Genomic DNA, 16,717 nt, shown 5'->3' on the forward strand with positions numbered 1-16,717 from the left:
AATGCTGGGAAAGTGTTCAGACTTTCTAGAAGCTCCAAAGGGCCAAACAAAATATGCAGGCAGGCCAGAGAAGCTGCTGCTTGGAGGCCTTGCCTCAGGCGGTATTTCGCTGAGGAATGATTGTAGTGGCCCAGGACATTTGGTAATGTTTAGAAACGTTTGTTGTGGTCACAACTTCAGGCTAAAGGTAGGGAGTTTTCCTACGAAGAGGCAGGCAGACTCCCCATCGTCCTGTTATCCATCCATAGAAATGCGTCCCAAAGAGTTGGTGGTTGTCCTAAGGAAATTTAGCCAGGATTAGCTTTTGAGGAGAAAGAGGCTGGGGACACCTGCTTCATGGTGGCTGGCCCTTGTGACTGGCTAGCCTCAGTTTACTGTCGGTATGTCAGAAAGGCAAGACTGGGATGGTTGAGCCTTCTCTGGCCCAGCCTTGCATGTGAAAGAAGTGCCTTCTACCCAATGTCCTTTGTAGGCATGAAAACAATGCAAAAAAAATGTGGGGAGTGAGGCCCAATTTGTTGTCACTGGAGTCCCCAAGGTTTGGGTGTGGTGGCCTATTGAAGATCATCTTGGTTTTGGCCTCCTGTCCATGGTGGAATGTTGGTTTGGGCTCACTACTCAGTAGTATTTGGAACTGTAATTGGGAATATTTTCCTTCCCTAACCAACTCCAGCTTTAAAAAAAATTAACAAAAATAAAGATGCTCTGAAGGCTGCCTGCCAAGCATCAACTTTGTGGCTGCTCTGAGGAGGTGCCCAGGAGTTGACCAACTGAGACCTAGTAAGTCCCATGTGGTGGCCTACAGTTCTCTTGAGGAAATGCAAGAGCATGCCTCCAGTCCTACCCCATCCCCCACCCCACAGTCCATGCTCTATGCACATGTTCTTCTTCCTGAGGTATGACCCTGAGCATCCTATTCTATGACTCCAAAGCCTTCAGTGGTTCCCAGTTTCTGGCTTCTGAATGAAGTCAGAGCCTTCTCAGCCTCCATGATATGACCCTGGCTTAGGCAGAAAAGGCAGTGTTGGAGCCCTGGGTCTAGAGTGAGGATGTCGTATTCTAGGAACTGGTGATAGAAGACGAGTTTGTGTGCATTAGGATGCTCTAGCTACAGCAGGAGGAGAATGTAACTCAACATGTCTTAAACCAAAGAAGTAGATGGAGACTAGAGGCTGACGCTGAGTTTTGGGACCAGTCAGTGCTCAGAGAGCAATGATAGGAACCAGGTTCCTGTCACTCTGTCTGTCTAAGGCAGTATCCTCTTTCTGTCTTTACATGTGTGCTGGTATCAGCCGGGGCTACACGGAGTTTTGCTTGCACTTGGTAGAAGGGTTCAAACATTCTCCCACAGCTGCAGATCCTGCTTCCCTGTCTAGTTAAGTCAGCCTAGACCATATCAGCACAAAGAGCAACCCACCATGTGGAATTAGGATGACGTTCCCTGGGAGAACTGGGCTGGAGGGACACATGCAGGCCGAGTGTGTGGTTCTTTGAGGGAGCAGAAAGAACAGAGATGGGTGATGGGAGGGAACCCCCAATTCTTGCTGCAAAGTATAAAAGGTTGGGCAGTTGGAAAGTAGGACATAGTGATAGATTGAACTGAGGAGAAGGGATGATAAAAAAGTCTACCAGGTAACTCTAAAGTTTTATCTTGACAGCCTTGGAAGATGTTATCCCCTACTTCAGAATCAAAGGGCTGGGAGTATGTGTCTTACTTTTGGGCAATTTGACTTTAAAGGGACAACCAGACCATTTCCGTGTGCTGACATTTGTTCTTTCATATTCCAGAGCAAAGAGATTGGCCTGCAGATGCATGAGGAGCTGCTGAAGGTGACTAATGAGCTCTACACAGTAAGTTCTGTCCAGGACCGTTGCTATCTGTTTGGGTCTCTGGTCTTCATCACCCATAGCCGGAGGGAGGGAGGCAGAATTTGGAGTGATAGCAGGTCACCATGAAGGTATGTTGTGACTCCTGATCCAAACTCCTGATTACTTGTGTTTGGAATGGATCCTGAACATGTTTAGCAAGTTAAAGTGTATGAGAGAGTAACATGATCTTCCATATATAGGATGTGTTACTCATGAGCGCAAAAGTCTGGAGGTGGAGGATGAAGAACACGGCATGAAGTCTCCAGAGGACAGGGATATGGACTTGGGTGTCAGGGGCCATAGGTTCCAGGCTTAATGACTGTGATCTCAGGCAGGCTCATAGCTGCCTGAATGGAACATAGCTCCATAGAATGGAACCCGGCTCCGAGGATAGCTTGAAGTAAAATAGTGAGCATGCCTGATTGTTACCAGTGGAGAACATCACACTTTAGCCCAGAGCTGACTTTTCTGCCTGCTTTGAAGCCAAGGCCTAACCATACTTATGATGCGTGTTAGATCTCAGGGAGGTAGGGAGTGGAGGGCAAGAACAGACTTTGGCTTCCTTAGTGAGGAGTGTGGAGAGCCCCATAGATAGCCTTTGGTACAGTGTAGGGTAGGCCCAAGAGGGAAAGTGCCCCGTAGAACTGTTATGTTTATACATTCAGGGGTTCCTTATGAAAGTCGTGATTTAATATGTGAATAAGTGCAGACTTTGTGAAGCTCTTTCTCTTTGTTATTACTATCTTCTTGTATATATACCCATGGTGGTAGCAACGGGCTCATCAGGGGCTAAGAACCTGGGCTCAGGGCCTGTACTTCAGGTGGAAGGCCCCATGTTGACCTCAGCAGCTCTAGGACCTAGGATAAGACATTTTTTTTTTAAGCTGATGTCAAATAGGGAGAGTGTGTTCCAAATTTGTTTCAAAATAGATAGATAGATAGATAGATAGATAGATAGATAGATAGATAGATAGATAGATAGATAGATAGACGGGTGGGTGGATGAATAGACAGATAAACAGACAGACCTGTGATTCCCATCTACTTAGAAAGCTGAGGCAGGAGGATTATAAGTTAGAGGCCTTCCCAGGCTAAAGAGTATGGAAAAAGCCTAGACAACTTAGTAAGAAAGACCTTATCCTGTAATATATAATATATAATAATATATATGCCCTATAACACATAAAATATAATAATAAAAAAGTAAATATAGACCTGGGTGTGTATCTCAGTAATAGAGTTTTTATCCAGCATGTTCAGGGCCCCAGGTTCACCCTAATAGCACAGAGAAAAGAGGTAAAGAGAAGGCAGACACTCTGAAGTCAGAATCTGGGTCAAATCTTGTTTCCAGCTGGAAAGAACAGTGAAATCCTCCCACAGTCTTTGTAGCCTCATGGACACAGGAGCTCTGCAGATGCTCAGGTCTCTGTATAAAGTGGTGTCATGTCACACATCCTCCCAGGTACTTTAAGCCATTCCTAAACTGCCTACTACTGTAAATACAGCATCAGCGCCATGCAGACAATCGTTACGCGGTGTTGTTTAGTGATGAGAAAAAGTTTGTTCATGCTTGGTATAGATAAAATTGTCTTTCCTAAATATTTTCAACCTGCAGTTGGTTGACTCCACAGATGTGGCGAGCACAGCTATAGAGGACCGAGTGCACTGAGGGTGCACACATAAAAAGCACTGTTAGCGCAAAGGGTAATGTGCTAGAGAGGCTGTGAGCCATTCATCATGACTGTCATAATTCTGTTACCTTCAACGGGTGTGGTAGGCTGTTGTCTGTACTCACGGGAGTGGGGTCGGTGCATGTGTAGGGTTGGTGAATGAATGGATTGTGTAGCTCAGGGTTCTGGAGAGGATAGCCCCACGCTGGTCATTACCCAGGCTAGGTCCTTCCTCTGCTCCTTCAGTCCCTCTGTGAATGGAGTACTTACTCTACAGCAGCCCTGCAGCGTTGCTCTAGGCACAGAACCTCAGTGCTCCTGCCTGGGTCTCTAACCTTCCCTCTACCCGCCAGCCGGAAACCTCATTCTGGCTAGCTGTTCTTGTTCACTTTTGTCACTGTGATAAAACAACTTGACCAAAAACAACTCAGGGAGAAATGGGTTTACTTGGCTTCTACTTCCAGGTCACAATCTGTGATTTAGGGGAGGTCAGGGTGGAAACTCAAGGTAGGAGCTTGAAATGGAAACTGCGGAGAACCTCTGTCTACTGCCTTGTTCTCCAGATCGCTTGCTTTCTCATACAGCCCAGGCCCACGTGCCTAGGGAATAGTGCTGCCTACAGTGGGCTGGGCCCTCCCACATCAACCACCAAGCAAGACACTCTCACAGACAAACCCAGACGCCAGTCTTCTGTTCTTCAACCAAGGTTCCCTCTTCCCAGGTGACTCTAGGTTATGGTCAGCTGACAATAAAAACTAACCAGGAGAGCTGTTTACCCTCATCCCCAATACCTTTCTTCACCACCATAGTTTCCCTCGCCTGCTGTAGCCTGTGTGCTTTTATCCTCTGGGTCCTGTTGCAGCCATATAAAAACCTCATGTCTTCATTGTCTGCGCTGCTCCTGTCGTAGAGTGATTTCTCTGGAGTCGATACCGGTAACACTAGATACCCAAAGACCGTGTGGCATTGACAACGTTACTTCACCTCTCAGTTTTGTCTCAGAAAACGGGGGCTTATCCTTTTCCTCTGGTTTATGGGTTCCATAGTACCAAGTGATGTCAAAGATTGAAAGGATAATGCCATCTTGTGTCCCTCACAGTGCCCTGAACTCAACAAGTTCTGTGTATCTAGCTGCCCATTCTGTCCACAGGTTAGGGCAGCTGGACAGAAACACTGTTGGCAGCAGACATGCACATAGGTAGTTTCTCACACCGTAACAAGCCTCTTACTGCCGTGCTGTGCTCATGGTGGCCTGCTAGTGATACTCCAGGAGCTGGGAGAGGGGAAGGGCCCAGTGTCTCCCAGCTCTCTCTTCTTTTGGTATGTGTGAAGGAGAGGGGGCCTCAGGTACCAACATTAAATATTCCATATTGTCAACTGCGGCCCTCTGTGTTCATAGGTCCCCAATCAGTGACTCTGAAATACCTCCAAAAGCTCATTTGCTACAGGATTGATGCACCAATGCAGCTTTATTTGATGACAATATTGGGAGGTAGGAAAGCTGGGGCCTGATTGAAGGAAGTAGGTCACTGAGGACACATCCTTAAAAGGTGTCTTGTCCCTGAACCCTTCATGTCTCTCTGCTTCCTGGTTGCTATGAGGTGAGCCACTCCGGTTTGACCCACAGTCTTGACTCACAATGCTCTGTGTCACCATGAGCTTACAGTAGAGGAGTCAGCTGAGCATGGACTGGAAACTCTGAAACCATGGACCAAAATTAATCTTTCCTCCTTTAATTTCTCTCAAGTGTTGCCATGGTGACAAAAAGCCAACTAACATACATAGGTTCAACCAACCTTGGGTCAAAAATGGTTTTTTAAATACTGTATGTTACTAAACACACGAGGATATCTTGTTATTTCCTAAGCATCACAACACAGTGCAATGCCCATTTATACAATGAAACGTTGTGAGGGCTCTAGATGATCTGAAAGTAGGGAGAGGGGTGTGTAGGTTCTTTACAATCACTGCACTGTTCATATAAGGGATCTGAACAATCATGGAATTTAATATCTGGATCTGTGTGAAGGGGTGTCCTGAAACCATCACCATAGGTACTGAGGGATGACCACAGTTACTTAGAAGTACAGTTTAATTCCTAAATTCAGGGTTTCCCGCTGTGGTACTGGAGAATCTTTGCTGTCCGGGAACTGGGAACATTTTAGAGTTGGTCTCTATCAGCCCCTTTCCCATCCTTGATGCTCCCGTGGCTCTGACTGGAACAAAGGGATGAGGAAGTGGTGTGTAGACAGTGAAGGTGAAGGGTTTTTGCCTCAAGGAGTGTTAGATTTGAGCGTACAGACAAGGATAAAGTGCATGTGTGCTGGTGACAGAACATGAAGCCGAATGTGCTGCTTGCTCAACTGCCTCTCTTAAAAATTGCTTCCAAACTCAACGGCTTCAAACCTACCACGCTGCTTGCTTGTGAGTCTCTGGGTTGATGATTTGTGCTGGGTTCACTTGTAGCCAGTCATGTGGTGGCGGTCTTCCGGATGATTAAGATAAAGGAACCCAAAGAGAGTGGACAAATTTCTGCTAGTAACCGCTTTTGCTAATACTCAAAGCAAGTTACATTCAGGCCCCAGGTCATGAGACAGAAAAGTAGACTCCCTGTTTTTCTGTAGCCCCGGGTGCTAAAGCCATGCCTGAGCAATGTCTAGCTGTTAGTCACAGCTACCCAGCTTCTGGGAGCATTAGGAACTTCCTGGACTTCATTGCTAGAAGTTTCTACTTAATATCCAGGTAACACACATCTTCCCAGCTCCCTTTGTTCCCCAGCCGTAGTCTCACAGGAGTAGTAACTAAGGAATGAATGAGGTAGAGAAAAACTATGCAGTCAGCCCCATTCTTTTCCTTCTCAATGCTCAGTGGAAGTTGTCTGCTTAGGGGCCCTGCCGAGGGCAATGATGATGGCAATCAATTCTACCCTTGGTCTGCCAAGCCCTTCTCTTCTCCGAGCTCCCATCATCCCCCCACATTATAGTCTTTGATCACATATTGACTCGAAAGGAAAGAACACAGGGTGAGATTGTAGACCATGGCGCTGTCCTTCCAAGGAAACAAAAACAAACCAAAACAACAAACGTCAGCTAAAATTATGTTTAGGGTTTCACTGTATTTCTAGGTCATGAGATCCAGCTGTTGTTTGGTAACTGATTGGTACCCTGGGCAGGCCTCTTCAGCCCCTCCCTTGTGCCCAGTCGCTCTGCTCTGGCTGCCTGAGGAACGTTGTTTCTTTGTTGAGAGCAAAATGGAGAGGACTTCAGGTGTCCACACCGAGCAGCAGCTTATGACTGAAGATACTAACTAGAATAATGACTAGGCTATACCTTGTGCAGATTCAAACTGGATTTGGTTGTGTGTCAGACTCTGAGCCTCCAGGAAAATATTTGTAATGTTGTCTCTTTCCTGATGGGGTAGTGTAGAGGGCCTCTCCGAACCTGAGTTCTAGTCCCAGCTCTACCCAGGCTCTATATGTATCCTCCTTTGTATTTTACATGTATATCTGTGTGTGTGTGACAGTACATATGTATGTGCATGTACGTGTGTGGGCACACATGTAGAGGACAGAAAATAACGTCAGATGTCCTTCCTCGGGGACCATTCACCTTTTTTTTGATACAGGATCCCTCACCAGCCTGGAGCTCACCAAGAAGGCTAGGTTAGCTGGCCAAAGAGCCCCCTGCATCTTCTAGAATGACCTTTAAATACAACCTTCAGCGTTTCTACATGTCTTTGGGCCCTTTAACTAATTGAATACTTTTCTTTAAATTGTCCAAATCCAGCCCCCTTCTTCCTTTCTGTAAATTCTCCCTGTCCTAATTAGTGAGTGGAAAAGCAGCCTTGTACACTGGCAAAAGCACAGGCTTTATAAGCCCTGCCAGAGAGCCCCTGATTCCTCTTCCTGGGAACACACGGTTATTTCCAGCTTTCCTTCTGGAGATGGATGAAGAGCTCAATGGCTATCAGAGAGCTCTGGGTTTGATTGAGAATCCCTGACTCATTGAATTAGCGGGAGAGTGTTGGCTACTATCAACCTCAGGGTCCAGGATGTTCACATAAGCAAATATGTATGCATATATACATGCACACACATCACCCATACAAATGGGGAAAAAACAGGCTTCATTTTTTTAAAAGTTTAGGAATAGATTAATATAGATTCTCCATAAACAGTAAAAACAGCAATAATTAAACTGCTACAGAAAGGGGCATAGCAGGAAGTCTTCCGTTGCATTGCCTGACTCTCTCCCTGCCCCCACACCACCTCAGTTGCTAGGTTACTGGCGTCTTGTTAGTGGGGTCTCCTTCCAGAGCTATTTTTTTCCAAGTCAGTGCGCCTGTCCGACATGCCTCATATACCCAGTTCCCATGAGTGGGAGCCACTGTCCTCGTACACCCTTCCCATGGTCGTCATTTTTTCTCCCTCTGCACCCGGCGCTGGTCACAGGCTAGGTGCTGGTCTCAATGCTCCTGTTGTACTGATTCCTTTTTGTTCTCACATGACCTTTGGAATTAGAAGGCATCCACAATATTATGGTGGATGGTGGGTCTGAGGCACAGAAGAGTCAGACAGCAAGCCCAGGGTCACCCAGCTGGGGAGTGGCCGAGCATGTGGTAGAGTCCCTAGGCTTAAGTCCCATCCCTGAGTGTCTTAAGGAAATATATTATCTGGTCATATAAATATATGCCAACTACAGTTGTCCCTAAGCAATTACAGGAGACTGTTTTCAGGACCCCTACAGATGCCAAAATCTGAGAACAGAGTTCCTTACATAAAACAACATACTATTTATATAAAACAACATACTATTTGCATAGAACCTACACAAGCCCTCCCATGTCCTTCAGATATGCTTGCTTCTGTATGATGCTCAGTGGAAGTAGACACTATACAGACAGGCGCGATGCTCTATTCTTGAGGGGATAACAACAGGGGAAACAAATGTCCGTGCTGAGTAGGGGTGCAAGCAGTTTCTGAATATTTTCGACCTGCAGTGGGTCGATGAGGGAGTGGAAACCTCGGTGCAGAGGTCCAACTGGGCTTCCATAGACAGGCTTTAGAAGATGATGTTGCTCACTTGGGCAGTAAGAGGCAGCTTGGTGTACCAGAAGCCGTTCGCTACTGCCGTAAGTTTAGTCTCACTCACTTGTTGGGTGGCTGCGGCCAGAGACAAGCACTCAAGATACATCAGTGTGAGGCTTACTTCCCCAGTGGCTTTCCCACCTGCACCACAAGGGTCCCAAGAGCATTGAAGGGGTTTCTCGTAACACAAAAGGGAATCTTGTTTACATGAATAATGTTTCTATCGTGTGTGGGGAAGCCCTGACCCTACACAGTCAACTAGCCTGGGTTCTCGGTCGCCCCATTCAAAGGAACGAAGGAATGAGGTTCTGGCATTTGGAGGGCTTTGTTTGTTTGTATTTCTGCCTTTATGCCACCCCACCCATGAGGGATCATGTGATGAGCACGTCTAGAGTGAGATCACTGTCAGGTGAGGTCTCTCTCTGGGTGCCCTTCTCACCGCTTCCATCTGTCCTGTGGGATGCTCGTTCAGCCACGGATGTGCCTGGTGCTGCTTATCTGTGTGGATGACGAGATGTGTCTAGACACCGAAGAGAACTCCTCCATGGGGATCTGATTCAGAGTGAGGGATTGGGAAAAGTGAGGTGACCTGATGAAATCTTTGAGCGGAAAGTCAACAGAGAAGAGATGGCATTTGACAGAGCTTGAGGGGGAGGCGCAGTGGCCACAAGAAACAGCAGGGAGGTGGCTGTTGGCATGTGGGAGGAGCCTGTGCTCTGCCAGTCAGCATTGTTCATGAGTCATTGCCCTAAGTTTGATCAGTTGGGATCAGGAGCTCCAAAGGGAAGAAAATCTGCCTTTGGGTCTCAATTATTGGCAAGGGACAGGAATCCAGCGTAGACCTCAGATAACTGAGTATCTGAGGCTAGGTAGGTGACCTACTAAAAACGTAGATGCTATTCGGTGTAAGCTTTGGGATCTGGGAGGTCCATGAACACGGCACCAGCTCCCGGTGAGTGCTTTCATGCTATGCCATCTGTGGCAGGAAACGGGAGGCCATGAAAGGGCCACCACAGACAGTGAGAGGAGTCTGAATCTGTCTTATGACACATTACATTCATAAGCAGCTTGCAATAGCCAACTTACTCGAGCAATGGCCACATTAGTCACCTCTCGACATGATCGCACTGGGGACTGATGTCCTAATGCCACAAGTTTTGGGGACCCAGTCACACCACATCACTAATTATGTGAACTTGTCGATCTTTTGGTGGCTCAGGCATATCTGAACCCAGGCAGGGACTTGTCTGTCATTTCATGACCAACTCACCAATACAGTGTGTACTTTGAGGACAGAGACTTTCTCTGTCATCTCTACTATATTTTGAGGACATTAGGTGTAATCCTGGTTCACAGCTGCTTGGTAAATATTTAATCACAGTGAAGTATAGCTCTCCTTCCTCTCTAGTATGCTCACTAGCTCTAAGGCAGGAGAACTTGGCTTCCTTCCTTCCTTCCTTCCTTCCTTCCTTCCTTCCTTCCTTCCTTCCTTCTTCCTTCCTTCTTCTTCCTCTCCTTCCTTATCTTTTCTCTCCCATCCATCCATCCTCTGTAATCTACCCATTCATTGTGCACCCATCTATCTACCCATTTATCCACTCATCCGTCCTTCCTTTCTTCCTTCTTTCCTTATTTGGGAGCCAGCATGTAGCTCCTTTTCATTTCATTTTTCTCTGTGTGAGCTTCTCCTACCAAGTTTCCCACTCTTGAGCTCCTACCCTCCTCCTAATACCACAGTGCCATGCACTTCTCCGTATTTCAAATAAGATCCGCAGGGGACCATCCAATTGGTCTGGCTTAGATTGTTAGCCCCCATCATTATGAACGGATTGAAATAATGTTTGCCAATTGTCCAGGCCTGGGTCTCATGGCCACTGCCAGGATTGGAGGTCATGTCAGTTTCCCATGAACTCCATGGAACTGAGAATAATGGAGGGGAATTTTGGGGGTTTCCTCGAATAAAATCAGGAAACTGTTCTTGGAGGAGGACTAGATGATCCCAGGCAGAGAAAAACAACAGATGTGTGCTGTGGGGACAGCAGGGCGAGGAGGGAAAGGGGAAGGCAGTGGCGCTGATGACCAGTCACTTGGCATTTTTCTATACATTAGCTATTCCTCAGCTCTGGTCAGCTCCTGCTCCTCTTGGGCTAATGTCTCCTGTCTAAAACACCCATCCGTGCCCCGAGCCCTGTTCATACAGATAACAGCGACTCCTTCTTCAAGGCTTGGTTTAGCTATCACTTCCCAGAAAGGACTCCTGTAGTGCCCACACTCCCTACGTCACAGCTCTTACCACGTTCTGTGATTCTCTGATAGTAGCAAGTATCATTGTTCATGTTCCCACCATAATGCATATTCTCTTAGACTCTATATGTCTTATACTCTGCAGTATTTCCTGGTATAGTGTCTAATATAGTAACAGCTACATAAGAAGTATCTAATTGGGATTTAATGACAAAGAATACAACTTCTCCTTATCCGCAAATAGTGTCATCAGATCAAAAAGAGTAGAACTAACTGTATAGTATCCATTTTACCTTCCTTCCCTCCTTTCTCCTCTCTTTCATCCCTCTCCCTTCCACCTCCCACCCATGCATCCCTCCATCCTCCCTTCCACCCACCCATCCATTCAGCCTTATCCATCTACACATTCGTGCATGGATACAGAAATACAGTGACAGCTGATGGCAGTCTGCCGTGGTCTAGTGCCTGAGGCAAGGGCCTACCTCAGGACTTCGCATTCTAGTTGGGAAAAGATAGTCTCTGGACAGGAAAAATGAACAAGTGGACATAGAGATCAAGTTCTATAGAGATCATAAGTCACTTCAGTGGGAGGTCAAACACATTGTAGAACTTCCCTTCTTTCTTGGATGTCTTTGTAATGGCTTAGCCCAGGGGTTGCAGGCAGAGGTCCATGTTCCTAGGTTGGCCCTACCCGAGGATCAAGGCACAGCTCGACTGCATCTGTGAGAAAATGTTTCCTAGCAACTGATCCTCTTGATGTCTTATAAAGCATGCCCCCTTATGGATGTTATTGACTTCCAAGTTCTCTGTTATAGTTTGCATTTAAATGAGGGTCTAACAGATCTCCACCATCCTTCCTTCATGATCTGGGCGTCTGGGAAACTGGGAAAGGCATGTGAATACAGCAAAAGATAGCGTGATTACCAGATCAAAAGACCCAGCCTCCGGTCTCAGTTTCTTTGAATAAGGGATTATGACACCAAGATCCCTAGAAGACCCCCTCGGTCTAAGATAGTGTCCCAGGTGTCCTAGCTTATGTGTCCCTTTATGGTTGTTCTCTAGAACCGCTGTGCTGGGTATCATGTGGGATGGAGACCTCTGGACAACACACACACACACACACACACACACACACACACACACACGCCCTGTCCTAGTGTATGGCTGCCAAGGCCAGTCACTTTGCACCTCTATATCTAAAGTACCTATGCCTGCCCCTGTCTGGACATCACCAGGAAGGCACGAAGACACACGTCCTATCCGTAGATGTCTTGGGTGTAGCAACATGGTTGAGACTCCAAGTTCTTCTGAATCCCTGTGAGCTTTAGGATCCTGTCATCCCTTTGCATGATAGAGGAAGATGTACCAAGGGGGAGCCACAAACTTGTGCCCATTAAACTCACACAGGGAGTCGGCCATCTTGGCTTTGAGCCTTAACTCCATGGGTTTTTGTGAGAAACAGATAGTGTGGTGTGTGCAGAGCTTAGAAAGGCTCAGCCTGTAGGAAGTGCTCAGTAACTCTTAACTGCTGTTGCCCTTTTAATTGATATCACACTGCCTTCTAGAGTGGGCTGAGGATGGTTTGAAATGCTCCTTCCATTGAAGTAGATAACTGGACAATGTTTGTAAACTCTGAAGTACCAGATAAACTCAAGTACGACTTAACAATCCTGAATTGGCAACATAAGGCAGGCTCTCTGGACTATTAAACCGAAGTCTCTCCTGAGGAAGCCAGTGTTTCAGTCCAGTTGGCTCTGGGTATCTGTCAGTTTGGCATCTGCGGAAATATTCAGTAAACTTCAGGGAATATTCAGAAAAAAATGTCTATACTAAGTATGGACAGACTTTGTCCTTATAATTATTCTCAGCACAGTATGACGTCTATTATATAACATTTATTACAAGTGACATAAAGTCTACAGAAGGACAGACTCAGGCTTTACACAGTTTTATGTAAGAGGTGAGCATTTGCAGATTTTGGCATCGGCGGGGGAATTTCTGAGAACCAGTCCTTCATGAATAGCAAAGGACAACTGTAGGTAAATAAAGACAACAATCGAGGGTTCCGGTGTAAATAAACCTGTGTCAGAGTGGCCTGCAAATAAGTTCTGCAGAAGCAGCTGCCTGACATGTCACCTGTACAAATGAATTCCCTGTTATCTTCGGGGTCAGGATTCAATGGGATCACGGGCAGCTGGGCCCCAGGTTCTCGGGACTCTATTCTTCGTGCGGGGGAACTTTAGGACAATCCAGGAACACTGTGCGGTTCAAGAGAAGTGAAAGGAAATTAGGCGATGGGGGCGGGGATACTGAGGCAGAGGAAAATGGTGGGAGCACCCTGCTGGGACTTCACCCTGCAGCATTAGACAGATACACGCGTGAGTGACTGAGCAGATGATCTAAGCAGTGGTTCTCTACCTTTCAATACAGTTCCTCATGTGGCGGTGACCCAACCATAAAATTATTTTCGTTGCTACATCTTAACGGTAATTTTGCTACTGTTATGAATCAAAATGTAAATGTCTGTGTTTTCTGATGGTCTTGGGTGAATCCTGTGAAAGGGTTGTTTAAAGGGGTCCCGACCCACAGGTTGAGAATCACTGATGTAGGCATACAGAGAAAGGCTTCCCCCACCACCCGTATGAACTGCCTGGTACAGATGATAGGCTGCTGCTGAGATGAGCTGAAGTAGAGAAGTCGATGTAACAATCATCCCTAATCCCAGGAGGGTGTGTGTGTCTAGATCCAGACAGCAGTTAGCAACATGCCAGCAAAACCGCAGAGCTGAGTGCCTCTGAGTGTAGAGGGATGGGGGAGCATCACCAGGGGAGGTAGGAACTCCGAGAAGACCAAAGCAGGTATTTCCAGTTCTTGACTACATGCTCTCTGCATCAGTTATGGCCTAAAGACCCTTGGGAACAACAGGTCCTCTTTGCTCACCTGCTAAGGCTGCAGTCGTTCCTTCCGGCCACTAGATGTCAAGCATGTACCAGTAAGAACTCTTTATGGGCTGTGGGGGTTTGCAAGAGTTTACCAAACCGGCATCCTAGAATGGATGAAATCAGCAAGAAGTGGGTTCTTGTGGCTTTGGGGTAAATTGCAAGTGAGCCATGCGGGTGGGCTGCAGAGAAGTCTCCATCAAGATCGGAGAGGAAACGCTAGCTTCACTTCTCATTCATAGGACACTTGGCAAGTTTAGAAAAGTTTCAGGATGAAACTTGGGGCTCAGAATTCCCCCTGTTATAATCATATCCTGTTTTGTTATGGGAGACGAGTAGCAGAGTGCAATTTGCTTTGTTGGGATTCTTTGTATAGCCACGGTTGAGTGTATTCCAGGGACCACAGAGTATCTATTAGGTTATGTAACAAGGCAGTTTGCAAAGCTCATTTTAAGGGCTTTCCCACTGACTTGGGGGTAGAGATGAGGAGGAAGGATAGAAGGGTTACATCCAGCAGGACTAGAGATGACAGCCAATGAGGGCCCAGCTTGCCATGCCACCTGTGGGCTGTGGTGGCTCCTCTTCATTTCCTGTTTATTAGCTCGTGCTTGATACTTAGCAGGGACTTGATGATGTGGATGTTGATAATGAAGAAGAGAGTGATGATGATGTCACTTGTGATAAAGCCAGTGTACCTGAGGAGCATCTTCATCTCCAGCCCTCAGGAAGTTTGAGCAGAAGTAAAGTAGTTAAGCTATATGGAGTCTGAAGTGGGGCCCAGGGACCATAGGATGTACCGTGCAGAGCCGTAACAGGCTACTGGTTTCTTGTACGCATGTGTCCCCAGGTCATGAAAACTTACCACATGTACCACGCGGAGAGCATCAGTGCGGAAAGCAAGCTGAAGGAGGCTGAGAAGCAGGAGGAGAAACAGTTCAACAAATCAGGAGACCTCAGCATGAACCTGCTCCGGCACGAGGACCGGCCCCAGCGCCGCAGCTCTGTGAAGAAGATTGAGAAGATGAAGGAGAAGGTGAGCGGGAGAAATGGGCCAAGGCACGAAGAGGAGAGCCATGCACTCAGCTACAGACTTGCCTTCCTCTTTGCATGAAGGGTCCTGTCCTGGTTCTGTTTGTGCTGCTATGATTAAATAGTCTGACAAAAAGCCATCTAAGGGGAGAAAAGAGTTTACTCTAGCTCACAGTTCCGGGTTACAGTCCATAACAGCAGGGGCATCCTGAAAATGGCTTGTCATATCGCAGCCACAGTCAAGAGCGGAGAGAAATGAACACACTCGCTCACTCAATTATTTGCTTATGCTAAGCTGGCTGTATTCACTTAACAAAGTTCAGGACCCAGCCAATGAAAGAGTGCCACCCACATTCAGGATGGGTCTTCCTATTTCATGTCACTCAATTAAAACAATGCCTTACAGGCATGCCCAGAGCCCAACTCAGTGTAGACAGTTCTTCATTGAGATTCTCTTCCCAGATCATTCCAGATTGTGTTAAATTAACAGTTAGAGCTATCACAGGCCCGCTGTGAAATTGTCATGGCCATGTCAAAGACCATAGCTTCAGAATCACTGTGTATGGGTGTCACAAAACCTTTTCGTAGGTGTGATGGAGAGAGCTCACGATTTCGAGGCTGATAGCCTGGGGTTGGTTTGTTTGTTTACTTCTGTGTGTTGTGTGCAAGTGTGTGCACATTTGTATGCCAGTGTGCTTCTCACCTGTGTGCAGGTATGCAGAGGCCAGAGGCTGACATCAAGTATCTTCCTCTCTTGCTCTCTCTGCCTTACTCTTTGAGGCAGGGTCTAGCTCTGAACCTGTAATGCACTGCTTGGCTAGACTGGCTGGCCGTCAAGCCCCAGGAGTCTCCTATCTCTACCCCTCCCCCAGTTCTGGGCTTATGGACCTGCGTTCGGTTTTCACATGGGTTCTAAGGATCCAAGCAAGTCTTTATGCATACAGAACCAGCACTTTCCCCACGAGCCTCTCCCCAGCCTCTTAGCTGAGGTTTTCCATGCTGTATTAACAGTCTCTCTGATCTTCAGTTTTCAAATCTGATAAATCAATCTTATTGCTCACGATGGCTCTGATATATTGATAGCGGCTGACCAGAGGGCACTGTTGGGAATCCTCAAACCTTCTCAAAGCTTAGTTGAAAAGGTGCTGGGATCACTTAACGATGTCTGCTATGGCCAGGGAGTTTTGCAGGGCAGGCCCCATCTGTGGCTGCTAACTCTTTCTCTTCAAAGGCTATGATCTTCTTGCTGAACACTCCGTATCCATCTGCTCCCCGCAACCAGGAAACATTTGCGGAGTTCTTCTGCATGCAAGCCATTACATCAGATGTTTGTATGCTCTTCTATGGGTTTAATTCTATGATTATAGGATCCGTTAACTCTAGAAATTATAGACTGGGTAGGAACAAAGTGTAACAGAACCTGGGTAAACTGGAAAGCATATGAAAGTGTGTGTGTGTGTGTGTGTGTGTGTGTGTGTGTGTGTGTGTGTACTGGTATAATTTTTGAAAGTGAGGAAAGTACAAAATCCAGTCAAAGACTTAATACCAAGATGTGCAAAAAATTGGAATAGATATTATTATTATTTTATTGTATGCGTGTTTTGTCAGCATGTGTGTAAATGCCCCACTTTTATATATGATGCCTTCAGAGACTAGAAGGGGATCCCTTGGAACTGGACTTACAGACACTTGTGAGCCACCATGAGGGCACTGGGAATTGAACCTGAGTCCTCTAGAAAAAGAACCAGCACTCTTAACTGTGAGCCATCTCACAGAATAGACAATTCTTAAAAACCTGTCTAGGTGGTCTGTAAACACAGAACAATTTCCTCAGCATCATTAGCAATGAAGGAAATGCAAATGAAAACCACAGTACAATA

General features: G+C 46.6%; 1 protein-coding gene across 6 annotated transcripts in view; it reads left to right on the top strand.

Annotated features, from left to right (window-relative positions):
* Positions 1–16,717, top strand: part of Srgap3 (SLIT-ROBO Rho GTPase activating protein 3) — a 221,796-nt gene that overhangs the window by 146,148 nt on the left and 58,931 nt on the right. For all 6 annotated transcript variants that reach the window (XR_012911601.1, XR_012911600.1, XR_012911602.1 and 3 more), the window contains exons 4-5: positions 1,789–1,851; positions 14,656–14,841. Coding sequence is in view for 3 of the 6 variants with exons in the window: in XM_075983261.1 (XP_075839376.1) it covers positions 1,789–1,851; positions 14,656–14,841 (249 nt within the window). In the remaining 3 variants the exon portion in view is untranslated. The remainder of the gene's footprint in view (positions 1–1,788; positions 1,852–14,655; positions 14,842–16,717) is intronic.

This window comes from Microtus pennsylvanicus, chromosome 8 (assembly GCF_037038515.1).
Source record: "Microtus pennsylvanicus isolate mMicPen1 chromosome 8, mMicPen1.hap1, whole genome shotgun sequence".
Classification (NCBI taxonomy): domain Eukaryota; kingdom Metazoa; phylum Chordata; class Mammalia; order Rodentia; family Cricetidae; genus Microtus; species Microtus pennsylvanicus.